A 16493-nucleotide genomic window follows, 5' to 3' on the forward strand; every position below is an offset into this window, starting at 1 on the left:
AAGTAAATATTAAAAAAATTAAAGATACGATGCAGTCATATGAACAAATTGATATATTCAGAACTATTTTAAAAACATTAAAAAAAAATTAATTTAAAATGAAAAAAATTTAAAACGTGCCGCAAAAACAATAATTGTCTGCAACAATATCTATATTAACAAATGTATTTATCTGTGTAGTTGTATACAAAATTAACTATTTTTTACATAGAAATTAAGGCAACATGTCTTTTAACCCCTTTTAATCATAGAGAAAAAATCGGATTATATAAAGGAACTAGGTAGGTAAAACAACACTAATTATAAATTTAATCAACAATACTATGAAAGCTCACTGATGGATTAGGTTAACGCACTCCCGAAGCAAACAATCTTTCACATGAAGATGAAGAATTTGGAGCCATTGATGAAAAAAAAAACCAACCGAATTAAATAAAATGGCAGAGAAAAAACCATGCTAGTGGCAATAATCTGACATGATTTTTTGTAATACTCAGGAATGCAAAACCCAGAAATCATTCCCAGCTGGTAAAGTACGAGGGAGATTAGTATAACCAACTTAATTACGTAAAATCTCTTAACTAATAAAAACAACCTGATTATCGATGTATCACTGCATAGCAGGAAAGGACAACTTATTAGCATACAAGGAATCGAGGATTAAAGAAAGTACACCTGCAACGTACATTTTCACAAACCCTGCATACTGTGCTTTAACTGGATTCTCGCTCGTCGATTTTCTACTGGCTGCTAAATTCAGCACTCTCTCCTTTTGGGGGATCTGCTGTCTTGGTTTCTTTACGAGGTTCAACTTGAGCAGGCCCTTCTGGTATCCTGGTTTCATTACGAGGTTGAGCTTGAGCAGGCCCTTCTGGAGGATCTGCTATCTTGGTTTCATTATGAGGTTCAACTTGAGCAGGCAATATATTGGCCCCGGTGTTACTGGAACTTTCAGGCAGCTGCTCTCTGGATTTTATACCAGCTTCCAACTCGTTGAATCGGAGAATGACTTGTTGGAGCTCATCATGGAGATTCAGGGCCTCAAAAAGCATTGCCTCGTCATCAGTGGTGCTTTCTATGATCCTCTGAATGACAGGCTGTGACTGCTTGCACTTGTCCAACAAGCTTACTGTAAGATCATCCTGCAGCGGCACAGGAGCTATTAATGAAAGCAGCCATTATTTCATTGTGCTTTTATTTCCCTCTATCTTGCTTGTGAAAAAATGTAGTCACTCAGCTATGTGTTTCACAATGGGGCGAAGGATCATAGAAAGGGATATATTAAACACAAAGAGCTTTCAAACTCGTAATTACAATTTTTTGTTTATCACTACCACTAGAGCTTGTATCAACATCATTTTGTGGAACGCAATAGCATTAGAAAATATGAAAAAAAACTGAAAGACGAGATTTTTTTTATCCTGTGCCATATCAAAAGGATTGCTAAATGAACTGAAAGCTGGTATCTACTCCAAAAAAAAACTAAAATGCATATACAGAGGTGAACGTGGATTAGCTGTTTGACGAGAGTGGTCATTTCTTACTGAATAACACCCAAAAAAAGAAGAAGGGATTACCTTAATGGGTTTTGGCTCAGTTTCAGCATTCAAAATACTAGAAAGAAGTTCCAGACTGTTCCGAGTTGTTACAAGTGTTTCATTCTTTTCCTCAATTGATACTCCCCCAAAGTTATATGGAAGAGTACCATGATCTGCACCATGCAATCCCGTGTCAGGAATAGGATAGCTTTCAGGAGGAGACAATGGTTCCTGGTGAACATATGACTCCAACGAATATTGCATGGGGAATGAACTTCCATCTTCAACTGGTGGTGTGGGCAGACTTCTTTCTTTCAAGCTCTGCCACAACCAGAACATGATATTAGATGTGAGAAAAGAATAACAGAGGCTTTTCTTTCTTTCAAGAATCTAAGAGAACCATTGCAGTAATTGGCACAAAATAATATAGGAAAGAGAGGGGAGGGGGTGGCACGTCCATTTACAGTGCTGACCAGCAACACAAGGAATAAATGGGCATAATGCTAGTCCATCAAAAATTTGAAGACGTGACACAAGTTAGTGAGACATAGTGATACTCTAGCATGATCCCCATACAATAATCTTTCTCCGTCGAGGAAAAAAGGAGGCACCAGTGTATCACTTAATAACCACAAATCCCAAAGCAATGTTGAGTAAATTAGGCAATTAGCACCCAAAATTTAATTTACTTTATGATCATAGAGTAAAAACTTTTACAATTTTAACAAAATTTAGACAAAGTTTATAAATAACTACACCTAAATTTTATTTCATTTAAAAAAACATATAAAAAAACACAATAACTCCGATCAATAAATTCTAACCAAACTCAAAATATAAAAAAGGTGAATTTACAGTATAAAAACATCAAATGATGCTTATAAATTAGGAAGGGTTCGATTTTTTGGTTGTTTTGAAGGAAAAATGTATATGTTTTATGGATTTTTGTTAGGTTTAAGTCAAGGCGATGTCGGTTTGCAAAGACACTGTGTTTGGAATGTGTTATTCAATCTAGAAAAGCACTTAAATTTTAATTAATGTAACGTTTTTGAAACGCGATGAAATCAAACTATATCATTTTACAAATCTTTTTCAAACAGTACCATTTTTCAAATTTTTAAATTTAGCATGCTAATTTAAAAAGGAAAAAGAAATGGTAAGTAATATTGTTAAGTGCTAAATTTGTAACTCTGCCTCACATTGGAATTCAAAAGCTGTAGCTACGAGGAAAGATACGGATGGCAAAGTGTACGTAACCCCACATTCTTAAAACTGTAGCTTATTAGGCTTCTGAATTTGCAGCATATTGCAAAACCCAAGAAGTTTTCAAATAATGATAAATCTACAGTTCAATACAATAACCCATTTACAACATTCATGCAGATAGCTAAAATATCCAACCAGTTTTTCTTTTTTTTCCAAACCAACTAGCTTATCAACTATGAATTACAGTCCAGTATTTTAACAATGATTGTTTTATAAATTAATTTTTAACAAAATAAATTAAAATATTTTTTTTTATTTTTTTAAATTATTTTTGATATAAACATATTAAAATAATTATTTTTTAAAGGCGCAAGGCATACGTATCACAGCTGCTAGTGTGGAAAATAACAGTGATCCTTGATTAAACACATCGAATTATTACCTAATCTTTCACAAACAATTAGTGTAATTCCATAGCAATGACAGCATTTGTTTACCGCAAAAAAGCTTACCCTATAGGTCTGGTGAAAGACAGGCAGGTACTCAAGATCCTCGGACTCTCCCCAAGCCCTAATCAACTGCAAAGCTCGATCACGATTCCCCTGATCCGTTTGCGGAATCTCGATCATCCTAACCATCTCATCCAACACCTTCTCAGACGCCACCTCGGAGAACACCTTCTCACAATTCGAAGTACAGGCCTCCAACAAATCAAGACTCAGCCTTTGGCTCACCAAATTCTTGCCCGAAATCTTCCTCTTTATAGCCTTAACAATCTCCGTACCACTAAACTCTTGGCTATTAATCATCGAACATATCCTCAGATTCAAACCCCAGTTGGGCTCCTCCATTGTCTCTAACGTAGCTTCATCAACCATCTTCGATTCAGGTGTTGGGGTTTGCAGTATTTCTTTCACCTTATCACTTACAAGTCGACTCATCTGAGCCCCACCAGTCTTCAACCGTTCACCCCATTCAGATAATTTCAGCTTGTCCATCTCTTCTTTGTGCTCAAAACACAAACATCAACAGCTAAAATACACAACCTTGATTCAATTTATAAGAAACAAAAAATCGGTTAAGCTTTTTCTTTGATTTTCTTGTCTCAAGGACAGCATGGGATTAAACACGGAATTAAGAGGAAAACAACTGGCCAACCTGGGGTCAGATGCTATCGTAAGCAAGCAGAGAAAAGGAAAGCTCTGGAGTCTGGATGAATTGGCTTGTTATAATTTTCAGCTGTTCTTTTGCCGGTGGAGATGAGAGGCCCTTCAAGATACACGTGCCCTAGAAAATGACATGTCGTTTTCTAATACGGCGGCCCCGCACAAACGATACATCGTTCGAGGGGAATGGCGCGGTAGTGGCATCAGGCAAAAGGCATGGCGTGAGAACAGGCAAACTCGTGGTTTATGACTGAAAGGAACTCAGCACGGTACAAAATGACGCGTCGTTTTGAAGGAAATACGGAGTCGGTATTGCGAATAACGAGTGTTGTGGGCTTTTTATCTGAACCACGCATACTTTTGTGCTTATTTGGTATTCCAGTTAAACATGTGATTTTTTAAAAAATTAATTAGTTTTTTCAAAATTTTTAAAAAATAATTTAAAAATAAAAAATTATTATTTTAATATATTTTTAAATAAGAAATACCTTAAAAAATATTTTTTACTATATTTTTAAACACGCTGTGAGTGGATGAGCTTGCACAAAATCTAGTGTTTTACCCGTAATCGATTCAAACTAAATCACCTGAGTCCATAAAAAAATCTAATCACCACCATGTCTATTTAAATCAAATGATAATAATGGTGAAAAAAAAAAGAGGAAGTGCTGATGAATATTTATTACTATACATTATCCGTGGATTATAAACAATGCAGTTTATGATAAAAAAAAAATAAATAAAAAAATTTGCCCTTTAATTTTTGAAGGACTGAATAGAAACTCGGGTCTAAAATAATATTTTTACACTTTATTACATAGAATAATTATGTTTATGCCCTAGAAAAAAAAAAAAAACACATTCTGTAACTGAGGGGCTTTTAGGACTTTTTATATTTGTGTACTGTATAATTATCGCATAGCTCCTGGAGTTGATCTTTTTCACCTAGGATATTTTTGTTTTTTTTATTTTATTTTTTACAATTATCACATGAAATAAAAAATGTTATAGTTTTTTTATAAATAAAAAAAAAAAAAAATGATCGTTGATCACCTTTTAAGATGGCGTCCAATAATGGGCTGGTGTGTGTCCGCCTTCATAACATGATGAAGCTCTAGTGATTATTTTTCTCTCTCTTTTTTTTTCATCTTAAAATGTGTGTTGACCTTACAATATTTCTTTTAATTATATTGAATTTGATTTATTTATTTTTTAATTTTATTTCTTAACATTTACTTTTTTATAAATTTTAATCCTTATTATTTTAATTTTTATTTATTTTATTATTTTTAAATTTTTTTAATTTAATCTCTAATCATTTTATTTTAATCTCTTTTTATTTAAATATATATTGAAGTAGAAAAAATATTCTAAAAATCACTTTTAAGCAAGTTACCAACACCCATTGGCCATTGCCATTCCCGAGAGGCACTGTTAAATAAGAGAGAAAGGAGAAACTTGTGAATTATCCGCGAGGGGTTTAAGAAAAAATCGGGCAGCCCAAGATAAAGAAAACCAAACAAAAGTAGTAATTGTCTGCAAAGGAAATGGTTTCTGTATCGACTTGGTTCCGTTATATAGCCAACAAACTCGACTACTCTGTTTCTCTCAGCTATAAGGTTCCCTCTCTGCCTCCGCCTATTTTTTTTCTCGCATTTTCTAATGATTTCATTTCTTGCTTTAACGAGTGTTTGTGAGTATTCTTATTTATACTTTGTTTTGATGATTTTCTGCCTTGTATTTGGTTTCTGGGTTTTGGTGGCTCATTTGCTTGTGTAAATGCTTTAACTTTGTTAGAAAGATTTCTTTTTGCTTGATGGGTTTTTTGTTTTGTTGATCTTGATCAGGGGTTTACTGGTGATGGGATATTTCAATGCCATTTCTCTTTTATTTTTTTTATGATTTGCACTTCTTTGGAGACAAAGCTTTGTTTCTTGGCCATTATTTCATTCAGATTTACGTGCTCCATGTCTTTTACTTATAAGCAATATTTACTACGGGCTTGTTTATTTTGTGCCTATGAGTATGTTTGTGGGAACAATGCTTTGACTGGGAAGCTTAATTATGATATTGTGTTGCAGTGACGAGAATTGTGCTTGATTTTTGTTGTTAAACGAAAAAGTCCTCAAATTGGGAAAGATTTGTATTTAGTTTTATAAGTTTCCTCGGAGTTGTTGCCACATGCTCTTTCATTGTATTTTCCGATTCTTCTATTGCTTTGTTTTGTCTTGGTTTTTGAATTGTCAAGCTCATCAGATGATATCCACGCACCCTTCTTCATTACTTTGCTGCTGTTTCTACACCCATATTTGTGGTTAAAGTAAGGATCTTTGAACTATTTTTATATTGATTGTTCTGACATAACCTTCAACTTGTTGCAGAGCTATAAGGGTGGCCTAATCAATGATAAAGAAGTCGTTGATTCAGTTTGGAAAAATCTATTTCAGGGAAAGTTGACTTTTTTACACTGGAATAAAGGACAGGAAATGGCCCCAACAATTGGAGACCAAGGGGGGACCCTTCTTGTTCGCAAGTTACCATCTGCTGATCCAATGTAAGAATACTTACACATATGTGTGTGGGTCTGTGGTTTTTTATTTCTTAACCATCACAGAGAAGCATACTATTTGATAAATAATGTATCAGGCAATAGGAAAGTGACATGCTGCATGTGGGTGATTCATATAGGCGATTCTAACTTGTCACTTGCCAGGTAGGATTTTGGTGTTTTTGTTGATTGCTGGTTATAGGGCCAGCTTTTTAGATGCCTGCTTGCTAGAAAACTAAACGATACAGTTGAGAGTAAAACTTATAGTGCTTAGAGAGCCATATGGTTTTCGAGATGCATGACACCCTGCCTGGTGATAATAAATCCTTGATTCCATCTGTATAGTGTTTTAATTGGCATGCTGTTAGTAGATGTGTTGCTAGCTTAGTCATCTGAACTGAGCTTCTCTAAGAGGTTTTTTGTGTGATCTAACTTAAGGCTCATTCTTTTGGGATTTATGGAATCAAATCCCATTTGATGGCAAAGTATTTGGCTGCCAATTTTGTAAACTTGTGGATTCAAGTCGTAAGAGTTGACTTAACACAAAACTTCTAATGCTATTGCTCAGGACCAGATACATAAATGTTTACGTACATGTGTGAGATAAGAGTCTCACCTTTATGAGAAAGTGATCAAGTGAGGAAGGAAGATATATGCATGAAAGACACACAATCCTCCAGTTTAAACCATTTGGTCAACAAGCTGACATTGTGATATCAGCCTTCTGTCCCTAATGCTTCCTCAACTTGTTCTGTGTAAAACTTTCCAACAAGAAAGCTTGAGCTATTTGGTAGAGAAGCCCAAGCGCCATATAAGCTACACCAAGCTTTACATATACAACAGCAAAAAAGAGGAGCCATAAAAGCCTCTTATGTTTAGGTCTAACCAAACTCCATGAGCAATCTAGTTGACAACGATCATAGACAAACCTAGCACAAGGGATAACAGCATTACATTGAAGCAAAACAGATGTTAGATTCCAATACCATGCCATGGAATCCATCTAAACTTAAGCTGCTAGGTATGAAGCTATATCAAACTTCATACATGACCATCCTAGGGTTATCAGCAACAGAAATCTATGCTAATGGCTGATGACTTTGGTATGACTGTTCAACTGAACCAATCTTTGGACGCACACTGATAGATGCATTGATCTGCTTCCTCTTATCTAGTTACATTACAGGCTAAATTTTCACAAGCTATTGTGACGGTAGAACTCTTTATCTCTTCAATTCACACTATTTTCTCCTACCCAATGCTTCAATACTATCACTTTTATTTAGGTTGGTGGTGGATTTGTCTGGACCATTTTAGGCAACTCTTCCTTAGCTCATACTTGATAGGTATCCTTCACCTTTCTATGGGTGTGCTTGTTTTGGTGTAACAACAGAATATTTTGCTGTTATTTCCTATCATTTGGAAAAGATTTTATTGTCCTTCTGTAGAAATGTGGCATGGTCAATAGCCTAAGATAAACAAGCGTACATATGCATACCCCTAGGAGAGAAAAGAATAGAAATTGTAAGAAGTATTTGTTTATCTTATCGAGGTTCAACCAAAACTCTCTTTATTTTCTACAAATGGGGATCATATATATTTTTTATTAAAGAAATGTGACTCTGAGTATTGTTTCATCCCATTCAGGTTCCATCAATGCCATGTTCAATTACTGCAAATGAGGATCATTTTATATTTTTCATTTGTTATTGGCAACCTTGATACACCCTTTTTCATGCTTTATATATATATAATTCTTTTGCTCGAAATAACATGGTGAGTAATAACTCATAGCTCTTGGCAGGCGTGTTTTTGTCGGAGATGTAGTGCTTTTGAAGGATCCTGAGAAGTCAGATAATTTTCTTGTCAGAAGATTAGCTGCTATTGAAGGTTATGAAATGGCATCTACTGATGAAAAAGATGAGCCATTTGTTCTTGACAAGGATGAATGTTGGGTATTGGCTGACAATGAGAAATTGAAAGCCAAGGTACATGCTACTTTGACATCATAAAAATAGGATCTACATAGGCTAATGGATTGTTCGATCTGTTCTGAATAGGGTCTACATAGGTTGGTGGATTGTTTAATCTGTTCTCTTATCACATCTTTTAACCAAAGTTAACTAATACTGAAATTTGCATATATATTTTTCCAAGGATGCCTAAACCATCAAGATAAGATTATTTCAAGTCATTTTTTGATGATTATTAAGTTCATCATATAAGGCTTTTAGCATGACCAAACTTGGTAGTTGGTATGGGTCTCATTGCTGACCAAGGAAACATTTAGACATGGTTTTGCTTGTGATGGGATTAGATATTGATTTCACAAAAAGTTGAGGCTTCAAGAAACCTAGTCGTTTTGTCATGAAGGATGCATTGAACTGTAGATATCTAAATTAACCTAATTTCCTTTTCATCATTGGAACACTATATGCCATAACTAGGACACTATATTACCAAATGGGATCGATAATATTTGGACAGTTCCTTCTTTCATTCCAATTAAGACTGGGCTCTATTGGTACTAATTAGAATGTCGGGCAGTTTCCCAGTTAGCCATTTATCACTAAGAGCGCTTTCTTATATTTTGTTAGTATTTCTTCTTAAATGTATCAAACTGAAGGATTCTTATATCTACTTTACCTTGTTTCATATTCGTTGTCATTTTTTCTTCTTTTATGCTCTATTTCCCCTGCTATTTTTTCTCTCAAGAGCAGTCAGGTTTAGTTGTGACTTTTGGCCTGGAGATTGTATTTGATTCTTTTATGGCCTGAGATTGTTCTTTTCCTCTTTCATCATTTTTCTTTGGGGGGTCACAGGAAGCCAATGACAGTCGAAAATTTGGTCCGATTTCCATGTCAAACGTAGTTGGCCGAGTCATTTACTGTCTGCAAACAGCTGTAGACCATGGTCCTGTACAGAACAGGTGAGCAGCTGAATGCTAGTTTATTGAAAGCTTCCTTCTTTTTTTCTTTTGCAAATCTTTGATGATATTTGATTCGATTTCTTTTTTTTTTGCTGTCTTATGCCAGTCATTTCAGCTCGAGAAAGGACTCTCCAGTGCTGGAGGTGGAATTGGATGTTGAAGAGATGGCAAAACATCACAAAGCATAGACGGTGTCCACCAACACGCCGAATCATTTGGTTTGTACATGCATCAGTTTTTCTTTTCTGTTATCCACCGTGGATGTTTCTTCAGTTTTATCTGCTACGGGAGGGAAATGTGTTTACTGTTATTTTTGGCCAGGTGTGGCAATCGGATGATTGGGCCTTCCTTAGCAGCCTAAAAGCAGGAAGCCGGATTTTTTCAATTTGGTGTTTCTACTTTATTTGGTATTGCGGTGAACAGTTTTGTAATTTGAAAATCAGACCAGGGAAAGAAAATGGAATCTTACGCAGTTGCCTTTCAGGCTGCTTGTGTTGGGAGTCTTGTCTTGCAGGCTGCTTGTGTTGGGACTCCTGTCTTGCCTTCATTGCCACATATGTCGTTGCTCAGATCTGGTTCTGGGGCTTTAACAATTGGATAGTTTTTCTAACTTGAAATAAATTTTTGGCTGTTTATGGATATGTCTTCTTGCAGTCTCATTGCTTTTTACTATCATCACAAATATATTGTAGAGATCATTTAACCTGTCTAGTGAATGAACTCTTGTCATTGACTTGAACTCTCCTGTTATGTCTGTTCGGCGTGGCAGTATAAGTGAATCCTTCCGCTTAGACGGCTCTACTCATCCGGCTCCTACATAACCTCTTGTTGATTATACAAGCGAGATGGTTTTCCAGCTCCCTTGTCATCTGACCTGTGAAATCCTTTTGGAGTTTTTGTCATCAAGTTTTAGGAAGTGGTTGTTTTTTTGGTGGAGATTGTTTTTAAAATTGTTTTTTATTTAAATTTATGATTTTTAGATGTTTTTAATGTGTTAATATTAAAAATAAAAAAATAGAAATAATTACAAAAAAACCTACCAAAATTTGATTGTTGTTTTACTATCTTAGCTTTTTAATTATTTTTACAAATTTTATTTGACTCGCGATGGAGATATAAAATGTAAATTTTCAAATTAAAGTGAGAATAAAATATGAAACAAATCTTAAAAGGTTTTATGTATTTATTCTAAAAATATTAAATAACTTGCATTGTACTATTAAACAAGTACTTAGGGGATGTTGAGGATATGATGTATTGTATTTCATGATTTTTATAAAAAAAAAAAAATTGTTTGAAATTAATATGTTTTTTTATTATTTTGAAGTGCTAATATCAAAAATATTTTTTTAAAAATAAAAAATATTATTTTATATATTTATATATAAAAAAATATTTTGAAAAATAACCGCTACCACACTTTAAAACCCTCTTAGTTTTTTTTTTAGCTCTTGAAAACTTGGCTGACAAGCCACTTTAAGGTGGCCGGAGTGTCTTGTGTATTTGTTATTATGCATGATGTTTTTAAAAGTATTTTTCAATTGAAAATATATTAAAATATATTTTTAATTTTATTGTATTTTAATATTCATATATTAAAATTATCTAAAAATATTTTTAAAATATTAATTTAATATCTTTTCATATGAAAAATAATTTTTTTAAAAAAAACATGTTTTCATGTGTGTTTGGTATTATACAGGATGTTTTTAAAAAGTATTTTTCAATTAAAAATATATTAAAATAATATTTTTTTATTTTTTAAATTTTTAATATTCATATATCAAAATCATTTAAAAATATTTAAAAAATATTAATTTTTTTTTACATGACAAATATTTTTAATGTTGCAATGAAAAAAATAATTCACTCATTCCATCAAATATCCGTTGTCAGCCAAACTGTGAAATCTTTTTGGAGTTTCTGACATCCACTTGAAGTTTAGAGTTTTACAACCCTCGAAGGAAACAAAGAATGAAAAAAAAACAGTGCCCGCAATTTAATAAGCTTCTTAGACTCCGTTTATTTGCAGGAAAGTTGTTTCCTTTTGGAAAGTAAATTCCGGGAAAAGTAAATTTCTGGAAAGTGAATTCCGGAAAAGTATTTTTCGATGTTTGGCAATGTTATGGAAAATGAACTGGAAAACATTTTCCAGTGTTTGTTTGTGTTATGGAAAATGAACTGGAAAATAATTTATTAATGAAATAATTTTTTTTCAGGTTTATTTAATATATATAAAATATTTAATATAAATATTTAATCACTTACAATAAAAAAATAAAATCTAAAAAGTATAATAATAAATTTTTTATTATTATTGTATGCTATATTCATACATAACTTATTTTATAAAATATAACTATATATGTCATATCATATTATATAGAAATAAGCCTATAAAATATTTTTTAAGTAAAATCTATTAATATATTTTTTTAGTAAAACCTATCAAAAACCATGTGCAATTTCTTATCAAATAAAAAACTCATCCCCGCCGCCCCTTCATTTTCCTCTCTTTAGAGACTAAACACAGCCAATTAACAATATTTGCTTGGGAGCATTTTATGATGTTGTAGAGCCACCTGCATACTATGCTCATCTTGCTGCATTTCGAGCTCGCTTCTACATGGAACCAGAGACATCAGACAGTGAATCAATTGCAAGTGGCATGGCTGGTGGACGTGGAGGTGCTGGTCCGGGTCCTCGACCCACGCGTGGACTCGGTGCTAATGCTGCTATGAGGCCCTTACCTGCCTTGAAGGAGAATGTCAAGCGAGTTATGTTCTACTGCTAGGATCGTCGGAAACCCCCTACTGTTGGATGGACATTTAATTTTACCAGTAGAAACTGTTCTATTGGGAAAGCGGGAGGAGGCCACCTGCATAAATGCTAGTCCTTTCTTCCACAGTTTTGCTACAAATGAGTGGTTGTCTCGGCGAGAATGGGTTTTTGTTAATTCTCAGATCTAAAAAATCAGAACTATTCATCACTTATTCATCGGCAGGGATAGGCTTGAATCAGTTGTAAGAGCTCCGGAGAGATTTGTTTCAAGTGAAAAAAGAAAGTGTTTTCCAATAATAAAAAGTGGAAAACACTTTCCTGATGTTAAACTTAACATTTTCCTTTTACCAGAATTTAATTTCCTTTGACTCACTTTCCATGTATTTGCCAAACATGAAAAAGTGAGGAAAATGGTTTCCAGGAAAGTGAATTCCTGAAAACAAACGAGGCCTTAAGCTCTGTTTGGCATTGCATTTTAAAAAGGATCGGGTAAAATTTAAATTTTTTGTTTGAATTTTTTATATATTTTTTTAGTTTACTTTAATATTATGTTATTAAAAATATTTTTTTAAAGTAAATTATTTCAATATATTTTTCCGAACAAAAAATAATTATTACTATATTTCCAATCATCTATTTAGTGCTGAAAAAATTTTGAAAATTGTTTTTATTTTTTATTTTTAAATTATTTTTATTAGCTACACTGCTACTATAAAAAATAAATTTATAAAAAATAAAAAATATTATTTTTATATATTTTTAAAAAAATATTTTTTAATATTTTCCCAAACACCCCTAACTAAAGATATTTCAGCAGTTAAAACCTGCAATTTACTCCCTAGGGTTCAAAACTTCTGACGGTGTGCGGTTGGATTTGGGCCTTTGGGTTGCTCTGACTCTGCTGAACATGGCAGAGAGAAGGGCTGAGCCCCCGGGTAAATCGCAACTTGGCTGGAACAAAAGCCTCCATAGCAACCGATCCGTCTCCGAAGCAGACACTAAACCCGACACTTTGCCGCCTGCAGCATCATTTGACAACAAGCCAAGCCATGTCCGCACCCACAATAACCCCTAAAGAAACAGCTTAATGCCGAGAAACTCCTTTATCAATGGCTACATAAATCTCAAACAAAACAGCAGAGAAAAATGTAAAGAAGACACGGAAAAGAGAAAATAATACAGTAAAATGCAAGAGCGGTACTGTTAGGCCAACAGCTCTCGACTAGTTCGTACAATGTCACAAGCAGCCCATCTTGTTACTAAGAACCTGGCTGGTACTCGGTTTATTTTGTTTCTCACTCCCTTTTACCTTCCTTTCCTGCTTCAAGTTCATTAGCCCCTGTCTGGTTTCCGTGAAAACGAAGGAAAACTTGGTTTGGCCGAAATGGGTGTTTGAAGAACCTGCTTTCTCAGTTATCTTTTCGTATTCTTCATTTCGTTAGCTAGGGTTTTCGTTGGCACGCGCTTTTGCATCTTGGTTTTGAAAGCTGTTGCTAGTAAAGATTGCTGCTCACCATGTTTTTGATAGAATGACTTTTAGGTCTAACAAGTAAGGAGAGGGCTTCTCTGTTGCTCCTAGCTTGTTTTAACTACTGGGTTTCTTTTTCTTTTTTATCTCAAAACTGACTATTTACCTTTTTAAGTCGCTCTGTTGTTTCAGTTGTTTGCTTGTGTTTGGCTGGTTGGTTTTCTGGTAACCCCTTAACATGCCACTTTTTGCTTTTTTTTTTTTTTTTAATAGCATTGTATATGATCTTGAGTCAAGGTATTTGACGCCAATTGTTTTACATTGAAATGGTCTCTTGTATATGTTATGGTAGCTTTAATTTTTGAAAAAACTATTTGCGAGCGACTTCTTAACTTTTATATGCTCCATAGTTTTCGACAAAGATATTGTCCCATAAGTTTTGTGTAACTTTCAGCATCATCAGGCACAATGCCATACCTTGCCCAGTTGCAAGGTCTTCCACGTGCACTGCAAGATTACTGTTGGTAAACAAAAGGTTCGCTTTTCAGCAGCACTGTAGGAAATGTGATATGAAGTTTGGTGGTGACTTTTTCTGGCGAGTATGTTTCTAAGGGCCAGGTTAATTAGGGTGTTCTTTATATGGATACTTCATATGAGACCACAATTAATGTGTCCCAATTTTGCATTTGATGACATGTGCATATGATGAAACCACAATCGTGATGGCAGAGCTGGAGTTTGAAATGTTTATGGTGTTGATGAGGTTAACGTTAACTATGACAAGGTCCAAGTAGTTGGTTGGTGGTGACTGGTGAATCCTGGCTGCTTGTGGGTGTATTAGAGTTATAATCAAAGTACTGCTTGTTTGATGAGAAGATAGTTATGTCCAGATGCTCTGGATGGGAATAAACACGTTTAACTTTCCGTACCCTTTGTGTTATTGCTCAAAATTGTATGACTTTAATAGATATAAGAATGCCTGGTCTGCCCTTTTTATTGTGTTACAGGTAATATGTTTGAATACCTCTTCGTTCTTTCATTTGCAAGGAGATTGATGGGAAGACACTTTTATGTCTGTTGTGCCAGTTTCATTCCAGCTCCTTGTTTGATTTTTGAGAGGAAAGATGTTGGGCTGGTGGTGCATTAGTGTGAATCTTTGTGGGTAGATGAGTTGTCTGGTGGCTGACTGTTACAGTTCATGAGAAACTATTATGTTCCTGATTGGTTTTCATAGAAATACTCCTGCTTTTGAAGGTAGTCTCTCATCATCATAAATGCGTTGTTATTCAAGGTGCTAAGAAAGGCAAAAATTCCATAATTCATGGAACCAAAAAATTGTGCTGGGTGATGCTGGAAGCACTTGGGAAAATTTGTATGCATAAACATATAAGTTAGTCACTGTCAAAAGCGAGTATTATTTGTTGACTTCTCATAGCATCAATTTCATGATTAAAATCAAGATTCTCATCACATGTATAATTGTATAATTTCCTGAACTGTAAAACTAATTTTCCTTGTTTGTACGGATCTGTGCCTTTTGTAGGTCATGGATCAACAGAAGGCAGGTGTCTCCTCTGCTCAGGAATTTATGGTAGAGCAGCTGTTGTATCTCCTTGTTCTTCACATTGTGTCCGCTATAATCATTCACAGGCCCAGTTTTGAAAGATGAAATGTTCTTTCAGGGCTTCATCCATAGTGTGCAAAAGCTCTGGTGGTCACAGGAGAAACCCAGACTTTTCTAGGCAAAACAAACAGGTTTCACGAAACCTTGATGATTCTGATTTGTTAACATCAAAGAACGGGTCGCTACTCTCCTTCTCCGGTACCCCAAAGTTCCAAGCCACTGCTGCCCCTGGGCCTAAAGAGGAGGAGATTGTTGAGCTATTTAAGAAGGTACAGACTCAACTGCGTGAAAGAGCTGCAGCCAAAGAAGACAAAAAGTTTGAAGCTTCCTAAGGAAAAGGTAGAGAGAGCGAAACTGTGGATTCCCTCCTTAAGCTCCTTCGGAAACACTCAACTGAGCAAGGTAAGAAAAAAACCAGCAATATCAGCAGTGGAAACTTCAATCTGGACCAGCCAGAGAATGGAGCATACAAGAAAGCTAAAGGCACAAGCTCCTTTAACTCAAGTAAGAAAGAAAGGAACGTCGCCCTAGAGCCCAACACCTCTTTTACCAGGCCACCATCGAATTTCCGACGGAAATCTCCAGTACCTCGAGTGAAATTCCAGCCCATTTATTCAAGTGAGGATCTTGTTAATTCCACATCTCGTTTAAATTCAAATGGTGAGAAAAGGAATCAGTTTGAGATACTCCCAGACACCTCCGAGGAGCTTGAATTGGACCCAGAAATAGAGCCAGAGGAGGAGCCCAAGTTGGACTCAGAGCAAGAGCCACAGTCTGCTTTCCCTGGTGGGGATATGTTTGATGAGCTTTCTGAAGGTGAATCTTCAGATATTGAAAATGTTGACGAGGGTGGCGAAAAACATCGGCTAATTGAATACGAAGTTTTGAGTTCATTAAAGCTACCCGAGCTGAGGGTGCTTGCAAAGTCTCGGGGGGTGAAAGGGTTTTCTAAGATGAACAAAAGAGAGCTGGTGGAATTGCTGAGTGGTAGTTCAGTGTGATCAGTGATACGGGGGAAAAAAAAGACAAAACAACAACACAAATTTAGATAAATTCCCTTTTGTTTTCATATAATTTTGTTCCTTGTCCTCTGTTTTTGACTTCATGCAAAGTAATATTTAGCTCTTAAAATCCCTCCATGATGCGTTCAGCTATCAGAGATGAGGAGGGATTTTTTTTTTTTTTTGGAAAGTATTTTTTTAATATTTTTAAATTATTTTAATATTAAAAATA

General features: G+C 34.9%; 2 protein-coding genes and 1 pseudogene across 3 annotated transcripts; 2 read left to right on the top strand and 1 right to left on the bottom strand.

Annotated features, from left to right (window-relative positions):
* Positions 1–545: 545 nt before the first annotated feature.
* On the bottom strand, positions 546–4048 carry LOC118062170 (TOM1-like protein 2). Of its 2 annotated transcripts, XM_035075876.2 has the most exons (4): positions 3903–4048; positions 3257–3790; positions 1578–1859; positions 546–1142 (listed from the first exon to the last, which is right to left on the bottom strand). In XM_035075876.2, the coding sequence occupies exons 2-4, from the start codon at positions 3740–3742 to the stop codon at positions 741–743; spliced, it is 1170 nt and encodes a 389-aa protein (XP_034931767.1). In that variant the 5' UTR covers positions 3743–3790; positions 3903–4048; the 3' UTR covers positions 546–740. The 2 variants fall into 2 exon arrangements, with proteins under 2 accessions (XP_034931767.1, XP_034931766.1); XM_035075875.2 differs by having other exon boundaries at positions 3257–3974.
* Positions 4049–5310: 1262 nt separating this feature from the next.
* Positions 5311–10028, top strand: LOC118062168 (mitochondrial ATP-independent inner membrane protease subunit 2). Its single transcript, XM_035075874.2, has 6 exons — positions 5311–5529; positions 6292–6464; positions 8263–8446; positions 9281–9387; positions 9494–9605; positions 9709–10028. Exons 1-5 carry the CDS (start codon positions 5458–5460, stop codon positions 9573–9575), a joined length of 618 nt encoding a protein of 205 aa, XP_034931765.1. The 5' UTR covers positions 5311–5457; the 3' UTR covers positions 9576–9605; positions 9709–10028.
* Positions 10029–13011: 2983 nt separating this feature from the next.
* On the top strand, positions 13012–16394 carry LOC118062167 (rho-N domain-containing protein 1, chloroplastic-like; annotated as a pseudogene).
* The last annotated feature ends 99 nt before the right edge of the window (positions 16395–16493 follow it).

Source organism: Populus alba, chromosome 5 (assembly GCF_005239225.2).
Source record: "Populus alba chromosome 5, ASM523922v2, whole genome shotgun sequence".
NCBI lineage: Eukaryota > Viridiplantae > Streptophyta > Magnoliopsida > Malpighiales > Salicaceae > Populus > Populus alba.

Bases quoted from the DNA above. Each gene is read 5' to 3' on its own strand.
- LOC118062170 (XM_035075876.2), bottom strand. From the start codon at position 3,742: ATGGACAAGCTGAAATTATCTGAATGGGGTGAACGGTTGAAGACTGGT. The intron at 1,860-3,256 runs GTAAGCTTTTTT...TGGTTGTGGCAG, and splicing joins TCTTTCACCAGACCTATAGG to AGCTTGAAAGAAAGAAGTCT. The intron at 1,143-1,577 runs GTAATCCCTTCT...GTGCCGCTGCAG, and splicing joins CTGAGCCAAAACCCATTAAG to GATGATCTTACAGTAAGCTT.
- LOC118062168 (XM_035075874.2), top strand. From the start codon at position 5,458: ATGGTTTCTGTATCGACTTGGTTCCGTTATATAGCCAACAAACTCGAC. The intron at 5,530-6,291 runs GTTCCCTCTCTG...AACTTGTTGCAG, and splicing joins CTGTTTCTCTCAGCTATAAG to AGCTATAAGGGTGGCCTAAT. The intron at 9,388-9,493 runs GTGAGCAGCTGA...GTCTTATGCCAG, and splicing joins CATGGTCCTGTACAGAACAG to TCATTTCAGCTCGAGAAAGG.